We start from the raw sequence: 15,000 nt of genomic DNA, 5'->3' as shown, positions 1-15,000 counted from the left end.
CTCTCTCTCTCTCGCGCGCGCTCTGTCTCTCTCTCTCTCGCGCGCGCTCTGTCTCTCTCTCTCTCTCGCGCGCTCTGTCTCTCTCTGTCTCTCTCTCTCTCGTGCGCTCTGTCTCTCTCTGTCTCTCTCTCTCTCGCGCGCTCTGCCTCTCTCTGTCTCTCTCTCTCGCGCGCTCTGTCTCTCTCTCTCTCGCGCGCGCTCTGTCTCTCTCTGTCTCTCTCTCTCGCGCGCTCTGTCTCTCTCTCTCTCGCGCGCGCTCTGTCTCTCTCTGTCTCTCTCTCTCGCGCGCTCTGTCTCTCTCTCTCTCTCGCGCGCGCTCTGTCTCTCTCTGTCTCTCTCTCTCTCGTGCGCTCTGTCTCTCTCTCTCTCTCTCGCGCGCGCTCTGCCTCTCTCTGTCTCTCTCTCTCGCGCGCTCTGTCTCTCTCTCTCTCTCGCGCGCTCTGTCTCTCTGTCTCTCTCTCTCGCGCGCTCTGTCTCTCTCTCTCTCGCGCGCGCTCTGTCTCTCTCTGTCTCTCTCTCTCGCGCGCTCTGTCTGTCTCTCTCTCGCGCGCGCGCTCTGTCTCTCTCTCTCGCGCGCTCTGTCTCTCTCTCTCTCTCGCGCGCTCTGTCTCTCTCTCTCTCGCGTGCTCTGTCTCTCTCTCTCTCGCGCGCGCTCTGTCTCTCTCTCTCTCGCGCGCGCTCTGTCTCTCTCTCTCTCTCGCGCGCTCTGTCTCTCTCTGTCTCTCTCTCTCTCGCGCGCTCTGCCTCTCTCTGTCTCTCTCTCTCGCGCGCTCTGTCTCTCTCTCTCTCGCGCGCGCTCTGTCTCTCTCTGTCTCTCTCTCTCGCGCGCTCTGTCTCTCTCTCTCTCTCGCGCGCGCTCTGTCTCTCTCTGTCTCTCTCTCTCTCGCGCTCTGTCTCTCTCTCTCTCTCGCGCGCGCTCTGTCTCTCTCTGTCTCTCTCTCTCTCGCGCGCTCTGTCTCTCTCTCTCTCGCGCGCGCTCTGTCTCTCTCTCTCTCGCGCGCGCTCTGTCTCTCTCTCTCTCTCGCGCGCTCTGTCTCTCTCTGTCTCTCTCTCTCTCGCGCGCTCTGTCTCTCTCTGTCTCTCTCTCTCTCGCGCGCTCTGCCCCACTCTGTCTCTCTCTCTCGCGCGCTCTGTCTCTCTCTCTCTCGCGCGCGCTCTGTCTCTCTCTGTCTCTCTCTCTCGCGCGCTCTGTCTCTCTCTCTCTCTCGCGCGCGCTCTGTCTCTCTCTGTCTCTCTCTCTCTCGCGCGCTCTGTCTCTCTCTCTCTCTCGCGCGCGCTCTGTCTCTCTCTGTCTCTCTCTCTCTCGCGCGCTCTGTCTCTCTCTCGCGCGCGCTGTCTCTCTCTCTCTCGCGCGCGCGCTCTGTCTCTCTCTGTCTCTCTCTCTCGCGCGCTCTGTCTCTCTCTCTCTCGCGCGCGCTCTGTCTCTCTCTGTCTCTCTCTCTCGCGCGCTCTGTCTCTCTCTGTCTCTCTCTCTCTCGCGCGCGCGCTCTGTCTCTCTCTGTCTCTCTCTCTCGCGCGCTCTGTCTCTCTCTCTCTCGCGCGCGCTCTGTCTCTCTCTGTCTCTCTCTCTCGCGCGCTCTGTCTCTCTCTGTCTCTCTCTCTCTCGCGCGCTCTGTCTCTCTCTCGCGCGCTCTGTCTCTCTCTCTCTCGCGCGCGCTCTGTCTCTCTCTGTCTCTCTCTCGCGCGCTCTGTCTCTCTCTCGCGCGCGCTCTGTCTCTCTCTGTCTCTCTCTCTCTCTCGCGCGCTCTGTCTCTCTCTCGCGCGCTCTGTCTCTCTCTCTCTCGCGCGCGCTCTGTCTCTCTCTGTCTCTCTCTCGCGCGCTCTGTCTCTCTCGCGCGCGCGCTCTGTCTCTCTCTGTCTCTCTCTGTCTCTCTCTCTCGCGCGCTCTGTCTCTCTCTGTCTCTCTCTCTCGCGCGCTCTGTCTCTCTCTCACTCTCTCGCGCACTCTGTCTCTCTCTGTCTCTCTCTCTCTCTCGCGCGCGCTCTGTCTCTCTCTCTCGCGCGCTCTGTCTCTCTCTGTCTCTGTCCACGCGCGCTCTGTCTCTCTCTCTCTCGCGCGCTCTGTCTCTCTCTGTCTCTGTCCACGCGCGCTCTGTCTCTCTCTGTCTCTGTCTCTCGCGCGCGCTCTGTCTCTCTCTCACTCTCTCGCGCACTCTGTCTCTCTCTGTCTCTCTCTCTCTCTCGCGCGCTCTGTTTCTCACTCTCTCACGCACTCTGTCACTATCTGTCTCTCTCTGTCTCTCTCTCTCGCACGCCTTGTCTCTCTCTCTGTCTCTCTCTCTCTGTCTCTCTCTCTGTCTCTCTCTCGCTCTCGCGCTCTCTCTCCCTCTCACTGTCCCATTCTCTCTCTCTCTCTCTTCCCCCCCACCCCCCCCACTGCCCCATTCTCTCTCCCTTTCTCTCTCTCTCCCCGCCGATGCCCCATTCTCTCTCTCCCCCTGCCCATGCCCCATTCTCTCCACCCCCCACTGCCCCATTCTCCCCCCCACTGCCCCATTCTCTCTCTCTCTCTCTCCCCCCCCCCCGATGCCCCATTCTCTCTCTCCCCTGCCCATGCCCCATTCCCTCCACCTCCCGATACCCCATTCTCTTCCCCCCCTCTGATGCCCCATTCTCTTCCCCCCACTGCCCCATTCTCCCCCCCACTGCCCCATTCTCTCTCTCTCTCTCTCTTCCCCCCCAATGCCCCATTCTCTTCCCCCCCTCTGATGCCCCATTCTCTATGCCCCGATACCCCATTCTCCCCCCTGATGCCCCATTCTCTCCCCTCTGATGCCCCATTCTCTCCCCTCTGATGCCCCCTTCTCTCCCCCAATGCCCAATTCTCTCCCCCCCAATGCCCCATTCTCCCCAAATGCCCCACTCTCTTCCCCCCGATACCCCATTCTCTCCCCTCCCGATGCCCCATTCTCTCTCTCCCCCCCCGATGTCCCATTCTCTCCCCCTCTGATGCCCCATTCTCTCCCCCCCCGCTGATGCCCCATTCTCTCCCCCCCTCTGATGCCCCATTCTCTCTCCCCCACTCTGATGCCCCATTCTCTCTCCCCTCTCTGATGCCCCATTCTCTCTCCCCCCTGATGCCCCATTCTCTCCCCCCTCTGATGCCCCATTCTCTCTCCCCCCTGATGCCCCATTCTCTCTCCCCCCTGATGCCCCATTCTCTCCCCCCTCTGATGCCCCATTCTCTCTCCCCGCTGATGCCCCATTCTCTCCCCCCCATCTGATGCCCCATTCTCTCTCCACCCCGATGCCCCATTCTCTCCCTCCCGCCGATGCCCCATTCTCTCCCCCCCCCTCTGATGCCCCATTCTCTCTCCCCCCCTGATGCCCCATTCTCTCCCCCCCCCCTGATGCTCCATTCTCTCTCCCCCCTGATGCCCCATTCTCTCTCCCCCCCTGATGCCCCATTCTCTGCAACCCCCCACCCCTCTCCCCTGCCCCAGGTTGCCCCCTCTGAACTGCAGCCTATCCTGGAGAAGCTGGCAACGGCCCTGCAGATTCGAGAGAAGTACATGCATCGCTCGCTCCAGCGATTCCCTCGGCGGACGGCTCAAGCTCTCAAAACACTCAGCCAGCAGCACTGGACAGAGGAGGAGGATGTACAGCCAGGTAGTGAGGGGGGCTGCTGGACAGGGGGCTCATTAACCTTTCCCGAAACTTTAGCCAGACACACCACTCTGGCCCTGGGAGCACTCGATGCTGACACTGGGTATAAAGTGGGGGACACACTGTCAGGGTAATGTAGAGGGAGCCCTACACTGTATCTAACCAGTGCTGTACCTGCCCTGGGAGCACTCGATGCTGACACTGGGTATAAAGTGGGGACACACTGTCAGGGTAATGTAGAGGGAGCCCTACACTGTATCTAACCCGTGCTGTACCTGCCCTGGGAGCACTCGATGCTGACACTGGGTATAAAGTGGGGACACACTGTCAGGGTAATGTAGAGGGAGCCCTACACTGTATCTAACCCGTGCTGTACCTGCCCTGGGAGCACTCGATGCTGACACTGGGTATAAAGTGGGGGACACACTGTCGGGGTAATGTAGAGGGAACTCTACACTGTATCTAACCCGTGCTGTACCTGCCCTGGGAGCACGCGATGCTGAATCAGTAAGGGAGGGAGGGGGGGAGTGGGTCCCGGGCCCAGTGAGGGAGAGTAGGGGGGTGGCAGTGAGGGAGGGAGAAGGGTGGGGGGCCCGGGCCCAGTGAGGGAGGGAGGGGGGAGGTGGTCCCGGGCCCAGGGAGGGAGTCTCGGGCCCAGGGAGGGAGGGAGTGGGTCCCGGGCCCAGGGAGGGAGGGAGGGAGGGGGTCCCGGGCCCAGGGAGGGGGTCCCGGGCCCAGTGAGGGAGGGAGGGAGGGGTGAGGGGGTCCCGGGCCCAGGGAGGGAGGGAGGGAGTGGGGAGGGGGTCCCGGGCCCAGGGAGTGAGGGAGGTTGGTCTGATCCCTGTGTTTCCCTGTCTCTCACTAGAGTTCACCCACTATCCTGTGGAGACGGAGCAGGCCCTTAGCCTGGAGGGCCTCCCCGTGGACCTTCCCTACACGCTGGAGGTGAGAGGCGGGAACCTCACTGTGCTGGACTCGGCTGGCAATCTCTACGTCCCGGGGACCCTCCACTGCCCGGACCACGCCCAGTACTGCAAGGACCTGAAGGCTGTGCTCGAGATCATCTCAGACGGACCCCTGTAAGCACCTGCTCACGGGCACTGGGGGCGGGCTCCTATTCCACCCTCCTCTATTCCCCCTCTCCCCCTCCCCCATCCCCCTCGCCCCCTCACCCAATCTCTCTCCCCCTCCCCCAATCCCTTTCTCCCCTCCCCCATTCTCCCTCCCCCATCCCCCCTCTCCCCCTCACCCAATCCCTCTCCCCCTCCCCTATCCCTCTCTCCCCCTCCCCCAATCCCTCTCTCCCCCTCCCCATTCCCTCTCCGCCTCCCCATTCCCCCCTCTCCCCCTCCCACATTCCCTCTCTCCCTCCCCATTCCCTCTCTTCCCCCTCCCCCATACCCCCTCTAATCCATACCCACAGGTTAACAACTCTCTGAGTGAAGAAGTTTCTCCTCATCTCAGCTCTAAATGGCCTATCCCTTATCCTAAAACTGTGTTCCCTGGTTCTGGACTTTCCCAACATTGGGAACATTCTTCCTGCATCTAACCTGTCCAGTCCCGTCAGATTCTTGTACGTTTCTATGAGATCCCCTCTCATCCTTCTAAACTCCAGTGTATAAAGGCCCAGTTGATCCAGTCTCTCCACATATGTCAGTCCAGCCATCCCTGGAATCAGTCTGGTGAGCCTTCGCTGCACTTCCTCAATAGCAAGAACGTCCTTCCTCAGATTAGGTGACCAAAACTGTACACAATATTCCAGGTGTGGCCTCACCAAGGCCCTGTACAACTGTAGTAAGACCTCCTTGCCCCTGTACTCAAATCCCCTCGCTATGAAGGCCAACATGCCATTTGCTTTCTTTACTGCCTGCTGTACCTGCATGCCAACCTTCAATGACTGATGTACCATGACACCCAGGTCTCGTTGCACCTCCCCTTTTCCTAATCTGTCACCATTCAGATAATAGTCTGTCTCTCTGTTTTTACCACCAATGTGGATAACCTCACATTTATCCACATTATACTTCATCTTCCATGCATTTGCCCACTCACCTAACCTATCCAAGTCACTCTGCAGCCTCCGAGCATCCTCCTCGCAGCTCACACTGCCACCCAACTTAGTGTCATCTGCAAATTTGGAGATACTACATTTAATCCCCTCGTCCAAATCATTAATGTACAATGTAAACAGCTGGGGCCCCAGCACAGAATCTTGTGGTACCCCACTAGTCATTGCCTGCCATTCTGAAGAGTACCCATTTACTCCTACTCTTTGCTTCCTGTCTGCCAACCAGTTCTCAATCCACGTCAGCACACTACCCCCAATCCCATGTGCTTTAACTTTGCCCATTAATCTCTTGTGTGGGACCTTGTTGAAAGCCTTCTGAAAGTCCAAATACACCACATCAACTGGTTCTCCCTTGTCCACTCTATTGGAAACATCCTCAAAAAATTCCAGAAGATTTGTCAAGCATGATTTCCCTTTCACAAATCCATGCTGACTTGGACCTATCATGTCACCTCTTTCCAAATGCGCTGCTATGACATCCTTAATAATTGATTCCATCATTTTACCCACTACCGATGTCAGGCTGACCGGTCTATAATTGCCTGTTTTCTCTCTCCCTCCTTTTTTAAAAAGTGGGGTTACATTGGCTACCCTCCACTCCATAGGAACTGATCCAGAGTCTATGGAATGTTGGAAAATGACTGTCAAGTCATCCGCTATTTCCAAGGCCACCTCCTTAAGTACTCTGGGATGCAGTCCATCAGGCCCTGAGGATTTATTGGCCTTCAATCCCATCAATTTCCCCAACACAATTTCCCGACTAATAAGGATTTCCCTCAGTTCCTCCTTCTTACTAGACCCTCTGACCCCTTTTATATCCGGAAGGTTGTTTGTGTCCTCCTTACTGAATACCGAACCAAAGTACTTGTTCAATTGGTCTGCCATTTCTTTGTTCCCAGTTGTGACTTCCCCTGATTCTGACTGCAGGGAACCTATGTTTGTCTTTACTAACCTTTTTCTCTTTACATATCTATAGAAGCTTTTGCAGTCCATCTTAATGTTCCCTGCAAGTTTCCTCTCATACTCTATTTTCCCTGCCCTAATCAAACCCTTTGTCCTCCTCTGCTGAGTTCTAAATTTCTCCCAGTCCCCGGGTTCACTGCTATTTCTGGCCAATTTGTTTGCCACTTCCTTGGCTTTGATACTATCCCTGATTTCCCTTGATAGCCACGGTTGAACTACCTTCCCTTTTTTATTTTTACGCCAGACAGGGATGTACAATTGTTGTAGTTCATCCATGCGGTCTCTAAATGTCTGCCATTGCCCAATGAGATTGCTAATGAATCCTCTCTCATTACACAACACCTAGTCTAAGATGGCCTCCCCCCTAGTTGGTTCCTCGACATATTGGTCTAGAAAACCATCCCTTATGCACGCCAGGAAATCCTCCTCTACCGTATTGCTTCCAGTTTGGTTAGCCCAATCTATATGCGTATTAAAGTCACCCATGATAACTGCTGCACCTTTATTGCATGCACCCCTAATTTCCTGTTTGATTCCCTCCCCAACATGATGACTACTGTTTGGAGGTCTGTACACAACTCCCACTAACGTTTTTTGCCCTTTGGTGTTCTGCAGCTCTACCCATATAGATTCCACATCATCCAAGCTAATGTCCTTCCTAACAATTGCATTAATTTCCTCTTTAACCAGCAATGCTACCCCACCTCCTTTTCCTTTTCTTCTATCCTTCCTGAATGTTGAATACCCTTGGATGTTGAGAGTCGGGATCAATGGGTCCTTTTCAGAATGGCAGCCAGTGACTAGTGGAGTGCCGCAGGGCTCAGTGCTGGGACCCCAGCTCTTTACAATATACATTCATGATTTAGCTGAAGGAATTGAGTGTAATATCTCCAAGTTTGCAGATGACACTAAGCTGGGTGGTGGTGTGAGCTGTGAGGAGGATGCTAAGAGGCTGCAGGGTGACTTGGACAGGTTAGGTGAGTGGGCAAATGCATGGTAGATGCAGTATAATGTGGATAAATGAGAGGTTATCCACTTTGGGGGAAAAAACAGGAAGGCAGAATATTATCTGAATGGCGGCAGACTAGGAAAAGGGGAGGTGCAACGAGACCTGGGTGTCATGGTACATCAGTCATTGAAAGTTGGCATGCAGGTACAGCAGGCAGTGAAGAAGGCAAATGGTATGTTGGCCTTCATAGCGAGGGGATTTGAGTATAGGAGCAGGGAGGTCTTACTGCAGTTGTACAGGGCCTTGGTGAGACCTCACCTGGAATATTGTGTTCAGTTTTGGTCTCCTAATCTGAGGAAGGATGTTCTTGCTATTGAGGGAGTGCAGCGAAGGTTCACCAGACTGATTCCAGGGATGGCTGGACTGACATATGTGGAGAGACTGGATCAACTGGGCCTTTATACACTGGAGTTTAGAAGGATGAGAGGGGATCTCATAGAAACCTATAAGATTCTGACGGGACTGGACAGGTTAGATGCAGGAAGAATGTTCCCAATGTTGGGAAAGTCCAGAGCCAGGGGACACAGTCTTAGGATAAGGGATAGGCCATTTAGAGCTGAGATGAGGAGAAACTTCTTCACTCAGAGAGTTGTTAACCTGTGGAATTCCCTGCCGCAGAGAGTTGTTGATGCCAGTTCATTGATATATTCAAGAGAGAGTTAGATATGGCCCTTACGGCTAAAGAGATCAAGGGGTCTGGAGAGAAAGCAGGAAAGGGGTACTGAGGGAATTATCGAAGGGCTGAACGACCTACTCCTGCACTTATTTTCTATGTTTCTATGCTGTACCTTCAATGACTGATGTAACATGACACCCAGGTCTCTTTGCAGCTCCCTTTTTACTAAACTGTCACCATTCAGATAATAATCTGCCTTCCTGTTTTTGCCACCAAAGTAGATAACCTCACATTTATCCACATTATACTGCATCTGTCATGTATTTGCCCATTCACCTAACCTGTCCAAGTCCCCCTGAAGCCTCTTAGCATCCTCCTCGCAGCTCGCACTGCCACTCAGCTTAGTGTCATCTGCAAACTTGGAGATATTACCTTCAATTCCTTTGTCTAAATCATGAATGTATATTGTAAATAGCTGGGGTCCCAGCACTGAACCCTGCGGCACCCCACTAGTCACTGCCTGCCATTCTGAAAAGGACCCGTTTATCCCGTCAACCCTTTAAGTATATTCTCCAGTCTATCCTAGCGAACTCACGTCTCATACCATCGAAGTTTCCTTTCTTTAAGTTCAGGACCCTAGTCTCTGAATTAACTGTGTCACTCTCCATCTTAATGAAGAAATCTACCATATTCTGGTCACTCTTCCCCAAGGGGCCCTGCACGACCAGATTGCTAATTAATCCTCTCTCTTTACACAAGACACAGTCTAGGATGGCCTGCTCGCTCTCTATCATTCCCTCTCTCTTTCTCTCTCATTCCCTCATTCTCTCTCCCATTCCCCCCTCTCTCTCTCCCATTCCCCCCTCTCTCTCCCATTCCCCCTCTCTCTCTCTCATTCCCTCTCTCTATCCCATTCCTCCCTCTCTCTCTCATTCCCTCTCTCTCTCTCTCATTCCCTCTCTCTCTCCCATTCCCCCTCTCTCTCCCATTCCCTCTCACTCCTCATTCCCCCCCTCTCTCTCTCTCTCATTCCCCCCTCTCTCTCCCATTCCCCCCTCTCTCTCCCATTCCACCTCTCTCTCCCATTCCCCCCCTCTCTCTCTCATTCCCTCAATCTCTCTCACTCTCTCACTCCCTCTCTCTCTCCCCCATTCCCTCTCTCTCTCTCCCATTCCCCCCTCTCTCTCCCATTCCCCCTCTCTCTCTCCTATTCCCTCTCCCTCTCCCATTCCCTCTCTCTCTCTCCCATTCCCCCTCTCTCTCTCCTATTCCCCCTCTCGCTCCCATTCCCCCTCTCTCTTTCCCATTCCCCCTCTCTCTCCCATCCCCCTCTCTCTCTCCCATTCCCCCTCTCTCTCCCATTCCCTCTTTCTCTCTCCCATTCCCCCTCTCTCTCTCTCCTATTCAGCCCTCTCTCTCCCATTCCCCCTCTCTCTCCTATTCCCCCCTCTCTCTCCCATTCCCCCTCTCTCTCCCATTCCCCCTCTCTCTCTCCCATTCCCCCTCTCTCTCTCCCATTCACCCTCTCCCTCTCCCATTTCCCCTCTCTCTCTCCCATTCCCCCTCTCTCCATTCCCCCTCTCTCTCTCCCATTCTCCCTGTAAAGTCCTGTCCCCACAGTACAGATTCACACGAGGCATGTAAGGTCATTCTGGACCTGCACCTTTATTTCACAGCTCTGGAATGCTGCACTTGCTTGAGACCTGTGCTTATATACCTGTCTCTTGCAAGTGCACCCCCGGTGGTAAGGTATACTGGTGGTTACAGGTCATATCTTATTACCGTCATGTATAGCATGTTGGGATACAGTTGTATATAATAATATAAGATACATGACATCACCCTCCCCCAAGGTCTTATTGTCTTTATAAGTTCAGTCTCTCAGGTGGTCTGTGCTCTCGCGTGGAGCATCTGAGTTGTGGTTCAGTTGTTTGCCTTGGTGTCTGTTTTTCTTTGGGTGTGGTTGCTGGTATCTCGCCCAGGCTGTCTGTTTCGATTGGTGTGATTGTTGTTGACTCACCTGGGCTGTCTGTTGGGATTGCCCTTTCCTCAGGTTGTTCCCTCTGTCTGTCCATCAGGTGTGGTGCGAGTTCCACATTGTAGTCTGCCTCTGGTTCCGCAGTGTTGTTGGTAAATCTGCTTTTGACTTGGTCTACATGCCTCCGGCAGCTTTTGCCATTGTCCATTTGTACTACCAGTAGCCTGTTTCCTTCCTTGCCCGTTACTGTCCCTGCAAGCCATTTGGGACCCCTGCCATAGTTTAGTACAAACACTTTGTCCCCTATCTCATTCAATCTCCCCCTCGAATTTCTGTCATGGCTGAAACTCAGTCAGCTTACGGCGCTTTGCCTCAACGATTTCGTGCATGTCTGGGAGGATTAATGAGAGCCTTGTTTTTAAAGTCCTTTTCATCAACAGTTGCGCGGGGGGGATCCCAGTCAGTGAGTGCGGACGAGATCTGTATGCCAGCAGCAGTCGCGACAGGCAACATTGCAGCGTGGGACCTTGGATTTTAAGCATGCCTTGTTTAATGATTTGCACTGCTCTCTCCGCCTGGCCGTTGGAGGCCGGCTTGAGCGGTGCCGTCTTGACGTGATTTATGCCGTGGTCAATTATAACGTCTTGGAATTCTGCGCTGGTGAAGCACGGACCATTGTCACTGACCAATATGTCAGGGATTCCGTGCGTTGCAAACATGGTTGCGAGGCTCTCCACTGTGGTGGAGGTTGTGCTTGAGTTTAAAATGGTGCATTCGATCCACTTTGAAAATGCATCTACAACAACGAGGAACATTTTGCCCATGAATGGGCCTGCATAGTCTACGTGCACCCGCGACCACGGTTTGGTAGGCCAGGGCCAGGGGCTCAGTGGAGTCTCCCTGGGGGCATTGCTGAGTTGGGCACAAATGGTGCACCTTCGGACGCAGAGCTCCAAGTCCGCGTCAATACCATGCCACCAGACGTGGGATCTGGCTATGGCCTTCATGAAAACGATCCCCGGGTGCTCGCGGTGGAGTTCCCGGACAAGTGCCTCTCTCCCTCGCAGAGGCATGACTACTCGGCTGCCCCACATCAGGCAGTCTGCTTGTGGTGATAGCTCATGCATGCGCCTGTGAAAGGGTTTTAATTCCTCGGGGCAGGCATCGCGAGTCTCTGCCCAGTAACCGGTTAGAACACATCTTTTTACTAAGGATAACGTGGGGTCGCTGGCCGTCCAGGCTCTGATTTGGCGAGCCGTCATGGGCGAATCTGTGGACTCAAAGGCATGGATTGCCATGACTATCTCATAGTCCTGTTCGTCAGACCCTTCCGTGGTCGCCAGGGGTAGCCTGCTGAGCACGTCGGCACAGTTGTCTGTGCCTGGTCTGTGCCTTATGGTTTAGTCATAGGACGCTAGCATGAGTGCCCACCATTGAATTCGCGCTGAGGCATTGGCGTTTATTGCCTTGCTCTCGGATAGGAGGGACGTGAGGGGCTTGTGGTCGGTTTCTAACGCGAACTTGGCCCCGAAAAGGTATTGGTGCATCTTTTTGACACCGTACACGCACGCGAGCGCCTCCTTCTCTACCTTTCCGTACCCGCGCTCCGCCCGCGAAAGTGACCTGGAGGCATAAGCTATGGGTTGTAATTTGCCCGCACTATTGACATGTTGCAAAATGCACCCGACCCCATACACTGACGCATCGCATGTGAGAACTAGCTTTTTACCTGGGTCAAAGAAAGTCAAAACACTGTTGGAACACAGAAGGTTGCGTGCCTTATTGAAGGCGCATTCCTGGGCGTCCCCCCAAAACCAATCGCACCTCTTCCTGAGTAGCACGTGGAGAGGCTCCAGCAGCGTGCTTAAGTTCTGCATAAAGTTCCCAAAGTAATTGAGTAGCCCGAGAAAGGCGCGCAGTTCTGAGACATTCCGGGGCCTGGGTGCCAGGCGAATTGCTTCTGTTTTGGACTCTGTTGGGCGGATTCCATCAGCGGCCATCCTTCTGCCCAAAAATTCAACCTCGGGTGCGAGAAACAGGCACTTGGATTTCTTGACTCGTAGGCCGACCCGATCCAACCGCTTTAGTACTTCCTCCAAATTACGGAGATGGGAGTCGGTGTCCCAGCCCGTGCTAAGTATGTCGTCTTGAAATACAACCGTCCCCGGGATGGACTTGAGCAGACTCTCCATGTTGCGCTGGAATATGGCAGCTGCCGACCTGATGCCGAATGGGCATCGATTGTACATGAAAAGGCCTCAATGTGTGTTGATGGTGGTGAGTAGCTTGGATTCCTAGATCAATTCTTGCATCATATACGCAGATGTGAGGTCGAATTTTGAGAAAAGTTTACCTCCAGCCAATGAGGCAAATAAGTCCTCCGCTCTGGGCAGCGGGTACTGGTCCTGTAGGGAGACTCTGTTTATGGTAGATTTGTAGTCCCCACAGATTCGTACGGATCCATCAGGCTTCATGACTGGGACGATGGGACTTGCCCAGTCGCTAAATTCCACAGGTGATATAATGCCTTCCCGCAGAAGCCTGTCTCGTTCGTGTTCAATCTTTTCCCTCATCACATAGGGTACAGCTCTGGCCTTGTGATGGACCGGTCTAGCATCCTGTGTGATGTAGATTTTGACTTTGGCCCCTTTGAAAGTGCTCACACCTGGCTGAAAGAGATGTTCAAATCGCTTTATAACTGTTGAGCAGGAGGTCCGTTCCTCCAATTACATGGCATGGACATCATTCCATTTCCAGTTTAGTTTTGCCAGCCAGCTTCTCCCCAGCAGTGCTGGGAGGTCTCTGGGGACAATCCACAGGGGAAGTCGGTTCACTGTCCCTTTGTGTGTGACAGAGAGCATGGCGCTGCCGAGGACTGGTACGATTTCTTTGGTATAGGTCCTTAGTTTGGTGTCGACCCTTGTGAGTTTTGTGCTCTCTTTTATGCGGCCACAGTTGTTCAAATTGTTGAGCGCCCATGAGAGATTGACTCGCTCCCGTATCCAGCTCCATGTTGACAGATATCCCGTTGAGTAGGACCCTCATCATTATAGGAGGCGTCCTGTCATAGAAGCAGTGGCCATTGATCATGTTGACCCGCTGTACATCGGTGTCCCGGGGATTGTCCCCACTGTCTTCTGGTTCGCTTTCCGGCCTATCCGATACGTATACCAGCTGAGCTGCAGTTTTCTTGCACATGCGGGCCAAATGCCCTGCATATTCACAGTTCCTGCAAACAGCCTGCTGAAATCGACATCCCCTTGACGAGTGCCCACCCCCACACCTCCAGCACAGACTGCTTGCAAAGAATGAGCTGCGTCTGGCTGATCTCACTTGAGTTTCTCTCAGTTTGTAGTTGATTGCTCGCATTGTGGGTTGATGAGGTGTGAACGGCCATTCCTGTGGCCCTTGATGGCTTCTGTTGCCACTGCCTGCTGTCGAAAGCCTATTCTGCTGGATTTGTCTGTGTGTGCAGGTAGCAGCTTTTCTAATGCTGTGAACTCCTTGTTCCATTATCCCATCGTCGTAACCACTGTAAAGTCCTGTCCACTCAGTACAGATTCACACGAGGCATGTAGTGAAGTCAAGATCACTCTGGACCTGCACCTTTATTTCACAGCTCTGGAATGCTGCACTTGCCTGAGACCTGCCCTTATATACCTGTCTCTTGCAAGTGCACCCCTGGTGGTAAGGTATGCTGGTGGTTACAGGTCATATCTTATTACAGTCATGTATAGCATGTTAGGATTTGGTTATATACAATAATGTAAAATACATGACACCCCTCTCTCTCCATTCCCCCTCTCTCTCCCATTCCCCCTCTCTCTCTCCCCATTCCCCCTCTGTCTCTCGCAATCCCCCTCTCTCCCATTCCCCCTGCTCTCTCCCATTCCCCCGCTCTCTCTCTCCCATTCCCCTCTCTCTCTCTCTCCCATTACCCCCTCTCTCTCCCATTCCCCCGCTCACTCCCATTCCCTCTCTCTCTCTCCCATTCCCCCTCTCACTCCCATTCCCCCTTTCTCTCTCCCATTCCATCTCTCTCTCTCTCCCATTCCCCCTCTCTCTCTCCCATTCCCCCTCTCTCTCCCATTCCCCCTCTCTCTCTCCCATTCCCATTCTCTCTCCCATTCCAACACTCTCACTCACATTCCCCCATCTCTCTCTCTCTCTCATGTCCCCCTTTCTCTCTCCCATTCCCCCTCTCACTCTCGCATTCTCCCCTCTCTCTCTCCCATTCTGCCTCTCTCTCTCCCATTCCCCCTCTCTCTCTCCTATTCCCCCTCTCTCTCCCATTCACCCTCTCTCTCCCATTCCACCCTCTCTCTCCCATTCCCCCTATCTCCCATTCCCCCTATCTCCCATTCTCCCTCTCTCTCTCCCATTCCCCCTCTCTCCCATCCCCCCTCTCTCCCATCCCCCTCACTCTCTCCCATTCCCCCTCTCTCTCCCATTCCCCCCCTCTCTCTCCCATTCCCCCTCCCTCTCTTCCATTCCCCCTCTCTCTCTCCCATACCCCCCTCTCTCTCCCATTCCCTCTCTCTCCCTTTCCCTTCTCTCTCACATTCCTCCTCTCTTTCTCCCATTTCCCCTCTCTCTCCCATTCTCCCAATCTCTCTCCCAATCCCCCTCTCACTCTCATTCCCCCTCTCTCCCATTCACCCTCTCCCTCTCCCATTCCCCCTCTCTCTTTCTCCCATTCCCCCCTCTCTCCCATTCCCCCTCTTCCTCTCCCAATCCCCTTCTCTCTCCCATTCCCTCTC

General features: G+C 54.1%; 1 protein-coding gene across 1 annotated transcript in view; it reads left to right on the top strand.

Moving 5' to 3' along the window:
- Positions 1–4,685, top strand: part of LOC139257508 (AMP deaminase 1-like) — a gene marked incomplete at its 3' end in the record, with an annotated part of 82,948 nt that extends 78,263 nt beyond the window's left edge. Inside the window, exons 3-4 of the mRNA XM_070874507.1 lie at positions 3,444–3,609; positions 4,472–4,685. Of these exons, the coding sequence (XP_070730608.1) occupies positions 3,444–3,609; positions 4,472–4,685 (380 nt within the window). The remainder of the gene's footprint in view (positions 1–3,443; positions 3,610–4,471) is intronic.
- Between the last annotated feature and the right edge of the window lie 10,315 nt (positions 4,686–15,000).

The sequence above is a fragment of the Pristiophorus japonicus genome, unplaced genomic scaffold, assembly GCF_044704955.1.
Source record: "Pristiophorus japonicus isolate sPriJap1 unplaced genomic scaffold, sPriJap1.hap1 HAP1_SCAFFOLD_851, whole genome shotgun sequence".
In the NCBI taxonomy this organism is placed as follows: domain Eukaryota; kingdom Metazoa; phylum Chordata; class Chondrichthyes; family Pristiophoridae; genus Pristiophorus; species Pristiophorus japonicus.
The sequence above is the reverse complement of the archived record's forward strand: the minus strand, read 5'-3'. Positions and strand labels throughout refer to the sequence as shown.